The following is a 13,211-nucleotide window of genomic DNA, read 5'->3' as shown; positions in this document are numbered from 1 at the left end:
TGTTGTTTCAGTTACAAGGTCTTTTATTTATTTAGAGAAAGACTCATTGAATCAAAGATTCACGAAAGCCTAATATCTGGGTGTTTCATCCCCAGTGACTAAGGTCCATGTGCAGGCATAGCACGGATTGACAGTTTAAATGTTTATTTAAAACAGAAATGCCAAACCACTCCACCCTCAACCTTTCAAACATCTGGCTAACAACGAGCTAGTTCTTCAGCAACAATGTCAGAGCGGAGGAGTAACTCAGGTTATACGATAACTCAAAAGCAATACTACTGGGAAACTCAAAACACCTCGCGCTGCAGAAAGAAGCAAAGCAGGACAAACTTCAAGAGAATTAGCTACAGAAAACCATTCAAAGGCATCTCTGCTGCCTAACCTTTCAGTTTTTATCTAATGCACGGCCGCCACCTTTGAACTGGTTTCTGTTTGCATAGCTGTTTGGTGGGAGAAGTCATGTGGCTGTCCCAGGCACAATTGGGGAAAGTGCAAATTGTCTCTAAGGCACAGAACTTAGATTCTCAGCCAGATCAACAGCAAACGAGACTTTCTGAGGGAACATGTTGGAGAAAAGGAGCAGTGTTCCGCGGCTAGAGAACGGCTCCCTGGGAACAAGAGCAGGGTTCTTCCCTCCCTTCCATGCTCCCTTCCATTCCCGTCTCAGCAACGTGCCCCTGTTCCTCAGTTTCACAGCAGAAGCAATACTCAGGATTAACACCCAAACTGAGCCTGCCTCTCAGGCCTGCTGAGATGGTGAGTATGAGGGATACAGGAACGTGAAAAGCCAGTCAGTCCTTAAAAAAAAATCAAAGGTGCATTTACATGATGAACCAAAACCCACTGTTGGGATTTACAGCAAACCCCAAAGTCCCCAGAACTTGTAACTTTAATCTGGGGTTGGCCCCTTCCCTTATTTTAAGAAAAGGCTTTAGTGATTACGTTAGTACCATTGTACTAGGCTTCCCAGAACTGAGAAAACAATGGGAACATCAAACCAAAGAAGATCCCATTGAACAGAGTTGCCCATCCCCAGCCATGGGGTTTTCCCCAAGCATCAGCCTTTATCCCATCAGTTTTAGGGAAATGGCAAAATTTCCATTGCACAGGTCCTTCCAAAATACTGAAGAGATATCAAACATTCATTTTTTGGTTTGGGGAAAATGAAACAAAAATTAATTTAGCGGATTCTAAGGAGGGAGGATGGGAGGCTCACCAAGGCAAGTCCTATGACCCACAATACTACAGGAACATTTTGTAAGCCTAGGTGAAAACACAAAACTCACATCCTTCAGTGAAAACCATCAAGAGCTTTGAGGACCCTCTCTCTTTGGGAAAGCTAGCTTGCTCCTTGACTATAAGGACAGAATGACTACGGGATTGGAACGGAGCTCTCAGCCAAATTCCTTTCACTTGGCAGCTTCCGCCTGTTCTGTTAGGCTTCAGGGACTACCAGGTTTTGGTGCTGGCTTTGGGCCACTCAAGTAGGAAAGATGATACAGATTCACTGATATGGCTTCATAAAACACCAAAAAGAGACTAATACTGACTAGACATACAGAAAGGGAGTGGGTAAGACCTCAAGAGCCACGAAGGCAGAGGCACTCTAGACCTTCCTAAAGATACCAAGTAGAGGCAGCTAACGGAGGACCTCTCTCCCTCCTGGTTTTCTCTTAAGGCCATTCCTTTTGCCCCACTGACTCAATTTTCTAAGAGACACCTCACCTTTTAGAGGTACCTTCCAGAATCAGGGAATCCTACGTGCATCGGCCGCAGATGGCAACCCCAGCTGTGTGACGAGGAAGGACCCTAACGTTCTTTCTCTCTTCGTCACTGAAGACATTTTAATCGACCCTCAGAGGAAAAGAAATCTAAGCCCACTTTTCCTCTTAAAGCATTTAGCTGCGCTAAGTAACTGAACTTTCTGAAAACAAGCCCGAGATTGACTCCAGCAAACGTATTTTCCCAGACTCAGGGATCCGGAGAGGGCTTGACCGCTTCACCACCCTCCAGATGAGCCTGTGTGGGCCCCACTTGGTTCCAGCCCACTCGAGTTTCACACTTTTCCCTCCTCCACCCAGAGGTGCAATGCCTGGTGCTGAACTCCCAAGGCAGCTTCCAAGTACTGGTGAAATGATAAATGGGATATAAGCTGCTACCAGCAAAATTAAGGTGAGCATTGTGTCTCCTCTTCGAAGGTGGGATCACCAGATGAGGTACAGAGCTGCTGTTGCTATGGCAGCCACTGAGGACAAAGCCAGGGCCATGGGGCCCCTCCATTCTCCAAAACAAAACCACTCCTAGATCCTATCTAATCGGCAATGCCACTCTCCAAGTGTACGCGGAAAGTGCTTCAGAGCCTCCGCCTTGCACTCCTTGTCTGCAAGTGAACAAAGCCAGGAAAGCGCGCTCTGCATTCAGTGAGTGTGCTGTGAAGTTCTTTGGATCCCAGTTTCCTGGAGGCCATACAGGCTCAGGAGACTAGAGGCTGGGTCGACAGGAGTCTGTTCCCAGAAGGCACCAGGAATCTGAATCTAAGTCAGGCTTTGGATCCACTTCCATCTCTTCCTTTGCGGTCTGAGTTCCTTTGGAATGCATCCCCACCTGTCCAAACAAAACAGTCCCACATTAACGATACTGCCACCAGTCACAGCGGTTCAGGACTAGGTTTTCAACACTGACCTCTAAGGATCTGTACCCGCAGTTGTGTGACAAGCTCCTGATACTACCTCAGATAATACTTTAGTAACACTACTTTAAATAAAGTCCACACTTTTACACCTGCTGCAGGTAGGATGATCAACTGTTTGCCAGGACTGTAGGATGTTCTGGAATGTAGAACTCTCAATTTTATTTTATTCTATTTATTTTATTAATTATATATTTAAAATATTTATTTGAGAGAGAGACAGAGATCATGAGCAGGGGGGAGAAGGATAGGGGAAGGAGCAGATTCCCCACTGAGCAGGGAACCCGATGTGGGACCATGACCTGAGCCGAAGGCAGACGCTTAATGAAATGAGCCACCCAGATGCCCTAGAACTCTCAACTTTAAAACCAAGACAGCCCTAAGCCAAACAATCCTCCTGTGTGCTATAGCTGCCAATCACCCCATGCTTACCTCAAGTGAGTATATTACTTTACAAAGTACTTTCACAGACATGATTTCATTTAATTCTCAAAACAGCCATACCAGGCAGATGGTATTATTTTCCTCTTTTAGGCAAGAAACCAGGACTCACGGAAACCACGTAATTCTTCCAGACACATAAAACTGAAAATGGTAAAGCCAAGGGTTGCACCTTATTTCCCTTCCTGGTTCACTCTAAATAGAGCAATACCTGGCTTTTTGAAAACAATACACATGGGGCTCCTGGGTGGCTCATTCGGTTAAGCATGAGATTCTTTGGCTTGGGTCACAGGATGGAGCATAGCATCCATGGGCTCTGCGCTCAGCAAGGGGTCTGCTTGAGAGTCTCCCTGGCTCCCTCTGCCCCTCTCCTCTTCGCTTGTGCTCTCTCTCTAAAACAACAATGTAAACAGCAACACCTGGGAAATATTTTAACAAAATATATTTAACTTAAATCTAATCAAGCCTTGAGTCTAACTTCCAGTTTATAGAAATGACAGGGTGACAAAAGAACAAGTTAGATAACAAGAAAACAGAGGACAAATCCAGAATGTGGCTCATTTTGTTAAGCAACCCAACCTGCTTCTTCAACTTGTCAGTGCCATGAAAATTTAAAGGAAAAAAAAAGTGACAGTAGTATAGGGAAGTATTCTAGATAAAAAGAAACGAGACATAACAATGTAGCAGAAAGCCTTGAATGGATTCTGATCTCATAAAAACAGTTACAGGAGCACCTGGGTGGCTCAGTGGGTTAAAGCCTCTGCTTTTGGCTCAAGTTATGGTCTCAGGGTCCTGGGATCGAGCCCTGCATGGGGCTCTCTGCTCAGCAGATAGCCTGCTTTCTCCTCTCTCTGCCTGCCTCTCTGCCTACTGGTGATCTCTATTAAACAAATGGAATCTTTAAAAACAAAAACAAAAACAAAACAATTACAAAGGACAATTTTATGGGCAAACTGGGAAAACTCTACTATCAACTGGGCACTGGATGAAAGCTGAGGTAATAGCATAAACTGTGTTATGTGTGATAATACTACGGTGCTTATCTGGGAGAATGAACGTATTTTTGGGTGTGTGTTAGAAAGTATTTAGGGGGCCTATGTCATGACTTTTATACTTTATTTGAAAATGGTCTAGCTAAATACTAACACACACACACACACACACACACATACCCCCATATAATTTAAATATAGATATATACCCCCACATAATTTAAACACACATATACACACATTTAAAACAAACAACATGTTAACAACTGTTGAACCTAGATGGTGGATATGAGTGTTCACTGAACTGCAATGATTTGTTTTTCATAGTAAAAACTGAAAGAAAAAATAAGGTAACAAAAAACAGTGGAAGTCAGGTGATGACAATGATTTAACCCAGGCACCCAAACAAGGCCCAGGGCTGCTGGGATTAATTACAAAAGTTACCTCATCAAAAGACAGGACTTGCAAAGGAGTAGGTCTATTTTAGTGTCTACTGGTGTTTTGTTTCTGTGATTCTTCAAACAGAATTAGAAATTGAATTATTCTTTTAATGCTCTCACCTGCTGCCCTCCTTCTAATTTCTTGTTCAGCTTCTGTAGTTGAGTGAAAATCTGGAGGTTTTCTTGCTGTAGCTTCTGTTGCTCAGCCAGACACTTTAACACCAGCCCCTGCAATCTCTCAACCTCCCCCTGCAGAGTGCTGCAGGCACAGGTAGGAGGTAATGGTGCTGTATTCCCAGCGCATGTCGCTGCAGGATTCAGCTGAGGTGGCTAAGGAGAGGAGGAAGAGGTCATAGGCAGTTCTGCCTGGATGCCACAGCTCCCCAACCTCATCTTCCCCTAAATGCTATCAGATTTTACTTTTAAAGGAACAAGATAAACCATACAGACACACAAAGTAAATGCAACAGGAGCAGAAAGCGCTGGGATTACAACAGCACCTGGCTCTAACAGAACAGGGCAGAAGAACGCTCGGTGCCTCAGGCTCTGTTATGCTAAGGTAAAAGAACATTTGTCTGTTTTGGAGAATTTCACAAAATTTAAAGTGCACCGATCTCCACTGAAAATGCTGAAGTGGGGGAGGCCTGCTTCAGTTTGGAATGAGTCTTTCTGATTACGGTGAGAATACTGTGATCCAAAGGGTCAATATTCATAAAATGTAGCGGACCACACTTTAGGAGACAGTGGAGAGGTATTCAGTAAACAGGACTGCCAAAATAATTCAAGAACGCTAACTGACAGACAAATTAAACACTCACTCAGAAGTTTCAAAGGCTTTGTTACATCTTTTCTAGTCTGGATTTCTCCCCTTCTACTGTACTTTGTTTACAGGAAGGGTCAGCAAATGATAGCCTGTGGGCCAAATCCGGCCTACCGATTTGTTTCTGTAAATGAAGTTTTACTGGAACACAATTGTGCTCATTCATTATGTATTATCTATGGCTGCTTTTGTGCTGCAGCGTCAGAGCTGAGAAGCTGCAGCAGAGACTGGATGGTCCATAAAGCCTTTAATAATTACTATGTGGCCCTTTATAGAAAAAGCTTGATGACCCCTGGGGTTTGCCTGTGACTGAGGCATTTACCACAATTTGATTTTTACCAAGGTTAGGCACACATGTGTAGCTCCCTCGCTGCACTACAAGCATTATTTCTTACTCATATTCAGAGCCTCCCATCCACACTAGCATTGTAAAAAAACAAAACAAAACAAAACTAGATTTGAATTATGCAACCTTAATATTGGTACTTGAAGCAGAGAGAAAGAAAAACAGTCCTCTGTGTGGAAAGCTGTTAGCCCATCAGAAATGCGAAAGGGTCAATACTTTTTTCCAAGGCAAACTCAGTTAAGCCTAGGCTTTAAGCACTACTGAACAGACTGCCTAATGAGTGGAGACAGGGCAGTGGGAGACCACGGAAGCTAGAGGAGATGGTGAGGCCAGGAGAAGTGGGGACAGCTCTCTGCCTACTTAGTTGTGACTCAGAGGCAAAAAGCTCAGTTACCCAGGCTCCTGCTGGGGGCTTGTGTTCTGAAGGAGCTTCAGAGGCCACTTTGAGTCCTTGTAGCTCTTCATAGGGCAGGGTATCTTTCTCAGATTCTGAAAAAGCTGCACTTAGGGGAGATGGGCTGTTAGGCATGGGGATGAATTCTGCATTTTCCAGCTCCTATGTGTAAGAGAGAGAATCTCATCAGTTCTGTTGGAGCCGTTTATTTCCGCCCCCCTTCCCATTTTGCCACAGCTTTCCCTCTGTTGTGGCATCAGCACCCTCTAGTGGGAGCATGACAGTTGTGGGTTCGAACACAGCTCACTGCACCTGTCAAGAGCAGGCCATGCCTTCCTCAGATGAGTAACAGTGCTTTGAATTCAAACTCAAATTGAAGAACGCAATTTGGAGTTTGTGGCACATCTCCCCGACACACTTACTCTACACGGCCTATTCAGTGAGTTGGGGAGCTGGAAGGTGATGACAGGCCACTGGCCAGGCTGCTCAAGGCTGAGCTGAAACCTTAGACAGAAGAGTTGTGCTGCTTCCTCCATTCCTACCCCTAACTGTCTATCGATTTTAGTTGTCCCGTAAGGGCAGCTTTAAATCTCTAGAATCTTTTTTTTTGGTAAAAATTTAAAATTTCATAAAGTACAAATGCTCACTGTAGAAAATGAGAAAAGTACAGACAGGAAAAACAACCAGCAATTCCATCACTCATAGATAAACACTATTAAAATGAGCAATACTGTTTTCAGTCTTCATAGCAGACATCCTTCTATGCATTATATATTTTCCAAGAGAATGGGGTCCCACTGCAAAGGTATTCCATCTTTTTCTGCCCAGCCATATATTGTAACCAACTTTCCATCCAAATAAATATACTCCATTTTTATTGTCTGCACTTTAACTCTCATAACCCATCTTTAAAACATCCTGACTACCCCAAATCTTACTTCTACAAATCACAGTACAAAATCTCTAAGCTTAATCTTTGCATATATGCATTACAAAAACTGCCTTCAAGGAAGGTTTTCTTAATTTACTTACATTCATGTCAAGTACTACAGATATGAGAACATTTTGTGTGTCTCCTTGTCAGGAAGAAAAAAAGGTTTAGAGATTTGGTAACTTTGTTCTAGGTGGAAATCAGAAGACTCCACGCGATGCCTGCTGTAGAACACCTGAATAGGGCATGGGACACAGAGAGATGCTGACAGCTCCTTTCAAGTTGTTGCAAAGGGCCTGATGTTTTATTGAAGATAACCTCTGCCAAAGGAATTACCTTTCGAAGCCAGCCAGGGCAGGAGCTGCTGGCCCCACTACTGATCCCCATGGCCTCCGTGGGACTGACTAAACCTTCCATTCCTCGGTCTGCTTCCATTGTTCCTCGGAAGCCTCCACTCGGATCAGGAGTTTCAGATTCCTGCTGACTGTCCTCCTCTTCTCCCCCACCGCCGCCGCCTCCTGGGCTAGAGCTCTGAACTACTAACAGATACACAGCACAGAGAGAGAGAACCTTGCTATGCAGCAAGAAAGATTTATAATCTTACAGCCCTGGTGACCCCCGGGGAGCTTCCTAGAGTCACATGATGTAACAGTAGCAGTTTAAGTCAGATATCTGGGACTAAATTTTTAGCTTTTACACAAGGTATTATCAGTATCTTCAAAATGATAATTCACTTCTACATCCCAAAGTTACTTATGTCTATGTTCACAGCAGATTATCAAATCTGAAAGCATTACTGAACAGTTGCCCCAACCATAGCTCACTCAGTCTACCACCCAGGCTTTAATAGATAATCCAGACTCCAGCATTTCCACCGCGGCTCATCGAGGTTTCACAGAAATACAAAGCTCTTTCACATTTCAGCCAAACACCTCTTAAAGCTGCCAGATAAACTTTCTGGAGAAGTCTTTAACCATTCAATTCATTAAGTTCTTTGATAACTACTTGTAAGAATTTTTAAAATATGGCTGGTTCTTTTCTATCATGCCACATATTCCAAGTTACCGTCATGAAATGAAGACTAGCTGATGTGTTGTCAGAAAATGAAACAAAATATGGGCCAGATTATTTATATATATATATATATATATATATATTTAAATATATATACCTTTGGCCCATATATATATATATTATATATATTTAAAAAGTAAAGTTACCAAAGCTAAAAAAGTAATTGCCCGGTATATGCTCAAGTTAAACGTAAAGGACTACTCTTGATCTCCAGCTCTAGTGGCTCACAGACTAACTGCCACACTGATCCTGTTGAAGCAGCAGAACCACAGATGCCAGCAAAAGCTGAGGCTTGCTTTGTTTTTTTGTTTGTTTGTTTGTTTGTTTGTTTTTAAAGATTTTATTCATTTATTTGATAGAGAGAAATCACAAGTAGACGGAGAGGCAGACAGAGAGAGAGAGGGGAAGCAGGCTCCCCGCCGAGCAGAGAGCCCGATGCGGGACTCGACCCCAGGACCCCGAGATCATGACCTGAGCCGAAGGCAGCGGCTTAACCCACTGAGCCACCCAGGTGCCCCAAGGCTTGCTTTGTTTTAAGTGGCTTTTAAAAATCTGGTTACATCTGAAAAATACATAAGACTACTTTTAACATATGTGTAAGTTTTGCTACCTAACAAAATAAAAACATGAATCTAGCACTAGAAGAACTAGAATTGTACTTTCCAATATGGTAGTCACAAGCCATATACGGCAATTTAAGTTTAAATAAAATAAAAAGAATTTAAAATAAAATAAAATAAAAATAAATAAAAAATAAAAAGTTCAGGGGCACCTGGGTGGCTCAGTGGGTTAAGCCACTGCCTTCGGCTCAGGTCATGATCTCAGGGTCCTGGGACTGAGCCCCACATTGGGCTCTCTGCTCAGCGGGGAGCCTGCTTCCCCCCCACCGCCTGCCTCTCTGCCTACTTGTGATCTTTCTGCCAAATAAAAAAATTTAATTTAATTTAAAAATAAATAAATAAAAAGTTCAGTTCCTTCAGTAGCTACTTTTCAAGTGTTGGACAACACACAGAATATTTCCACTGCTGCAGGAAGACTTATCGGACAGTGCAGAACTAAAATATTACCGTATCGCATCTGCCTTGTGAACGCCTTCCTTCTCCGGCCTCCTACCTAGACCTAACTACTGATTTAATTCTGTACTTATCATTTCTTCTTTAAAAAAAAAAAAGGCCATCACATATTTATGTATCCTTAAGCAATTAATTTGGGTTGTTTTTGAACTTTATATAAAAAGGCATATAGTCTGCTGCAAGTTGCTTTTGACATTTCACATTCTGGAACTATTCATAGATGTTCACTTCTACTCTTCTATAAGACTCCACTGGACGACTGGAACATACTCAACCAACAGATATATACTGAACCTTCACCATTTGCCGGGCACTCTTTGAGGCAATGTGGATAAAACTGATGAATAAAAAAGACAAAAATCCCTGCCCTTATGGAGTTTACATTTTCTAGCCAATGGATATGTGCTTTTAATCTTTTTTTTTTCCATTAAATACTGTTCCACCAAAACAAAGCTGTAAAAGAATTGCTGCATTTAGCAAAAAGATGTAACATTTGTGACAGATACTAACATGCACAGATAAATGCTGAGCAAGAGATTACTAAAGGAAACTAATAAAAGGTATGATGTATGTGTGTGTAAGTACAGTACAAGTCCAGATCAGACACGCAACCTTCTTTTTCGGGAATTAATCTGCTTTTATTCTGGGTCTTTATCTGCTTTGATTCTACAAACTATCAGAATCCCAGGTTCTGAGATACCAAAGAGTAAAAGGTATCTTAGAGCAAATAGAAAACCAAAAAGGAACATAAATTTAGTTTTCTGGCATAGTCCCAAATAACAGAGAACCATGCAGAAAGCAGCCAAAGGAAAACTATCACAGAGTTTTGGGCTGCCACACTGGAAGTTTAGACAACTTTTAATTCTGAGAGCCTGTTTTGAAGGACTATTTCTATAGACTGGAATAACCCCATGAATATGGTAGAAGTAAGGAGCAGATGGAACCCACAGCCCCTAGCATGGTAAGGAAAGGAACAATACATAAGCCACATTACAGCACTGGGCAAGCCACTTCATTACTTCCATATGCCTGGTTGGCAAAGATGTACGCTCCCTCTGACCACAATGTAATAAAAGTCGTAACTTATTGTGAAATCCACCAAAATATGATCCTCTCTCCTGATCACCGCATTTCTCATTTCCCAAAGATATTTCCTATTTCCCTTTTTTGGAGACTACATGGAATCCAACCTAAAGATCCACAGTGCAGAAAAAGCGCTGGTGCCAAGACATTGCTACTTACCAGTTCTGATCGATAAGCCGCTGCTGTTGGACCGGATGGTCTTAGAATTCAATACTTTCTCTGAGGAAAAATATTCAGTAGGTAAGCACTGTAAAGAGCTAGAGGCATGAACAGTGAGAAGACCAGAATAGGGAGTTCATCTGCAAGAAAAGATCTATCCCTCACACCAGGTAACTTTATAATTACTTATTTTTCTAGATGTGAAAGTGCCACTAGCTACTCTAACTGTATTCACTATGTAGAACAGCAATCCTCCACTTTAACTGTTCTCTGGAATTACTTGAGAAGCTTTAAATAGGAACAACACCTAGGTCCCACCCCCGAGATTCTGATTTAATTGGTAAGGGCAATGGATGTCTTGGGTCATTCTAATGTGCAGCCAAGGCTGTGAACCACTGATCTGAAAGAATGGACCTGGAGACCCTCACGCAGGCTTTAATCATTTAGTCCGTAACAGAGTCATCTTTATGCAGGAAAGAGTTATGATTTCATTTCTTTTTAAAGGTATCCTGCATGTTTCTCCCAACACTATGAACACAGACAACCAATTAATTGGTGGACAACTAGAGATAACAATTCTATAGCAAAGGAGGCTATAGAAGCCCAAAGTTATTGTGTTAAAAAATGGTCAGAAGGTGGCAAACAACAAAGCTCAGGAAATGACAGTGTTCTGTCCCACCACCAGGTATGCTGCCACTGTTGTAAGACTTAAAGGAACAGCCTCTTTTCTTCAGGACACTTCTGTTTCTAAGGATGTGACCACCAGAATCTTAGGTGTGAGTCTACCCTCTGCCAAATCCACCCCCACCCTCACATATGAAACCCTTACCAACGATGAGAATGGTGTGCCAGCCACGGCAAGAAAGGTCTGGGACGTGATGCAGAGATCCAAAAATAGGCCGAGGCCATGAGGTGCAGATATCAGAGCCATGTGGTCTTTCCGTGGGGGTCATTGCCAGGCGACCATTACCACCATTGCCCCAGGCAAAAATGTGATTATCTAGGGGGGAAAAAAAAAATCAAACAGCAGACAGTTTAATAGAAAACTAACTTCCCTACTCTTTGGATTCCCCATCTCTATGTCCCAGAGTTAGATTTTCCACTATGAACAAACAAGGGAAAGCTGTTTATTTCCCTAAATAAACCTGAACAATTTCTGATGCCAACCTGGTAAAAATGACCACTTCTCCCATGTACTGCCATCCATCCATCCATCCGTCCACCCATCCACTCATTCAACAACTTCTTTGGTCATTCATTCAAATATTAATAAATATTGGGCATCTACTTCATGACATGCACTGCTGGAAGTACAGGAATAGAGCAGTAAACAAAACGAAGTCACTACCCTGTGGAACTGACATTTTAGTCAGAGGAAACTGATCGATCAACTATATAATACTTCTGGTAGTCATAAAAGTTATGAAGGAAATTAAATGGTAAAGAAAAGTGGAAATAAAGAATAATAGTGGGGTTTCATTATTTTAGATAGGGTAGTCAGAGAAGTACTTGTTGACACTTGAACAGGGACCTGATTGAAGTGAGAGAGAAAGAGCACGTGGATAGCTAGGGAAAGTTTTCCAGGCAGAGAGAATAGCAAGTGCAAAGGTCCTACGTGGGTAACATGAGTATCATGAAAATAAGGACTATGAAGACCCCTGCAGCAGGAGCAAAATAAAGGAGAAGACAGTGGACAGAGAAGGGGTCAGGAGGTAGACGGCCCATGCAGCCCACTGTAATGACTTCGGTTTTTACTGACTGAGATAGGAATCCATTACAAGTTCTGAGGAATAGGGGGCGCCTGGGTGGCTCAGTCAGTTAAGCATCTGACTCTTGGTTTTGGATCATGAGATCAAGCCCTGCATCAGGTTGTGTGCTCTCAGGGTGGAGTCGGCCTGAGATTCTCTCCCTCTCCCTCCGCCCCTCCTCTGCTTATACACTCCTCTCTTGCACGCACACGCTCTCTTTCTCCAATAAACACAATTTGAGAAAAAAATTCTGAGGAGTAATATTTAGGTACTTAAAATGACCCATCAGGCTACCATGAGGACAATCAATTGTAAGGTACCAAGGGTGGTAGTAGGAGACCAGTTCTAGTAGTGAAGATGGTGGGAAGTGGGTCAGATATATTATGAAGATAATCAGGAGGGTTTGCTAATGTAGACATAGGGTATAGAATGAAGCTGCCATTTAGTGACATAGGAAAGCTGTAGGAGGAACAGATTTGGGCAGAAAAAAAATCAAAAGTCTGATTTTGACTATAATAAGTTTGTCTGAAATGCCTGTAACTTCCTACCAAATCAGAACACTTTTTTTTTTTTTTAAGATTTTATTTATTTATTTGACAGAGAGAGATCACAAGTAGGCAGACGGCAGGCAGAGAGAGAGGAAGGGAAGCAGGCTCCCCACTGAGCAGAGAGCCCAACACGGGGCTTGATCCCAGGACCCTGGGATCATGACCTGAGCCGAAGGCAGAGGCTTTTGCCCACTGAGCCACCCAGGTGCCCCCAAATCAGAACACTTAATGAAAAGCAGTACTATTACTGATTAAGCCTAGACAATAGGCATGAATGAGGACTGACCTAGGAAAGCTGAGCTCTAAAGCCACCCTACATCTAAGTCCAGGGGCTAATGAGTAACTAAACCTGGTGTTCAGGGTGGTGATGAAGCTATCAGTGAACAGGGGGAACTTAAGGTAATACTCACCTAAGGGAAACAGTGGAGAGAAAGAAGGATTGAGTCCTCGGTATTCCAGGGTTTAGAGGGGTC

The 13,211-nt window shown here is 42.7% G+C and overlaps 1 protein-coding gene across 3 annotated transcripts in view; it reads right to left on the bottom strand.

The window, feature by feature from the left end:
- Positions 1-13,211, bottom strand: part of NEK9 (NIMA related kinase 9) — a 37,012-nt gene continuing 23,801 nt past the window's right edge. For 2 of the 3 annotated variants that reach the window (XM_004739236.3, XM_045072200.1), the window contains exons 17-22: positions 11,272-11,442; positions 10,443-10,502; positions 7,390-7,592; positions 6,123-6,284; positions 4,683-4,892; positions 1-2,604 (exon numbers count right to left, since the gene is read on the bottom strand). In XM_004739236.3, the coding sequence (XP_004739293.1) occupies positions 2,482-2,604; positions 4,683-4,892; positions 6,123-6,284; positions 7,390-7,592; positions 10,443-10,502; positions 11,272-11,442 (929 nt within the window). In that variant the 3' untranslated portion in view covers positions 1-2,481. The remainder of the gene's footprint in view (positions 2,605-4,682; positions 4,893-6,122; positions 6,285-7,389; positions 7,593-10,442; positions 10,503-11,271; positions 11,443-13,211) is intronic. The other variant, XM_004739237.3, reaches the window with a different exon arrangement.

Source organism: Mustela putorius, unplaced genomic scaffold (genome assembly GCF_011764305.1).
Source record: "Mustela putorius furo isolate JIRA1106 unplaced genomic scaffold, ASM1176430v1.1 tig00000129_pilon_pilon_pilon, whole genome shotgun sequence".
NCBI classification, from domain to species: domain Eukaryota; kingdom Metazoa; phylum Chordata; class Mammalia; order Carnivora; family Mustelidae; genus Mustela; species Mustela putorius.
Note: the sequence above shows the minus strand (reverse complement) of the source record. Positions and strands in the feature narration are given on the sequence as shown.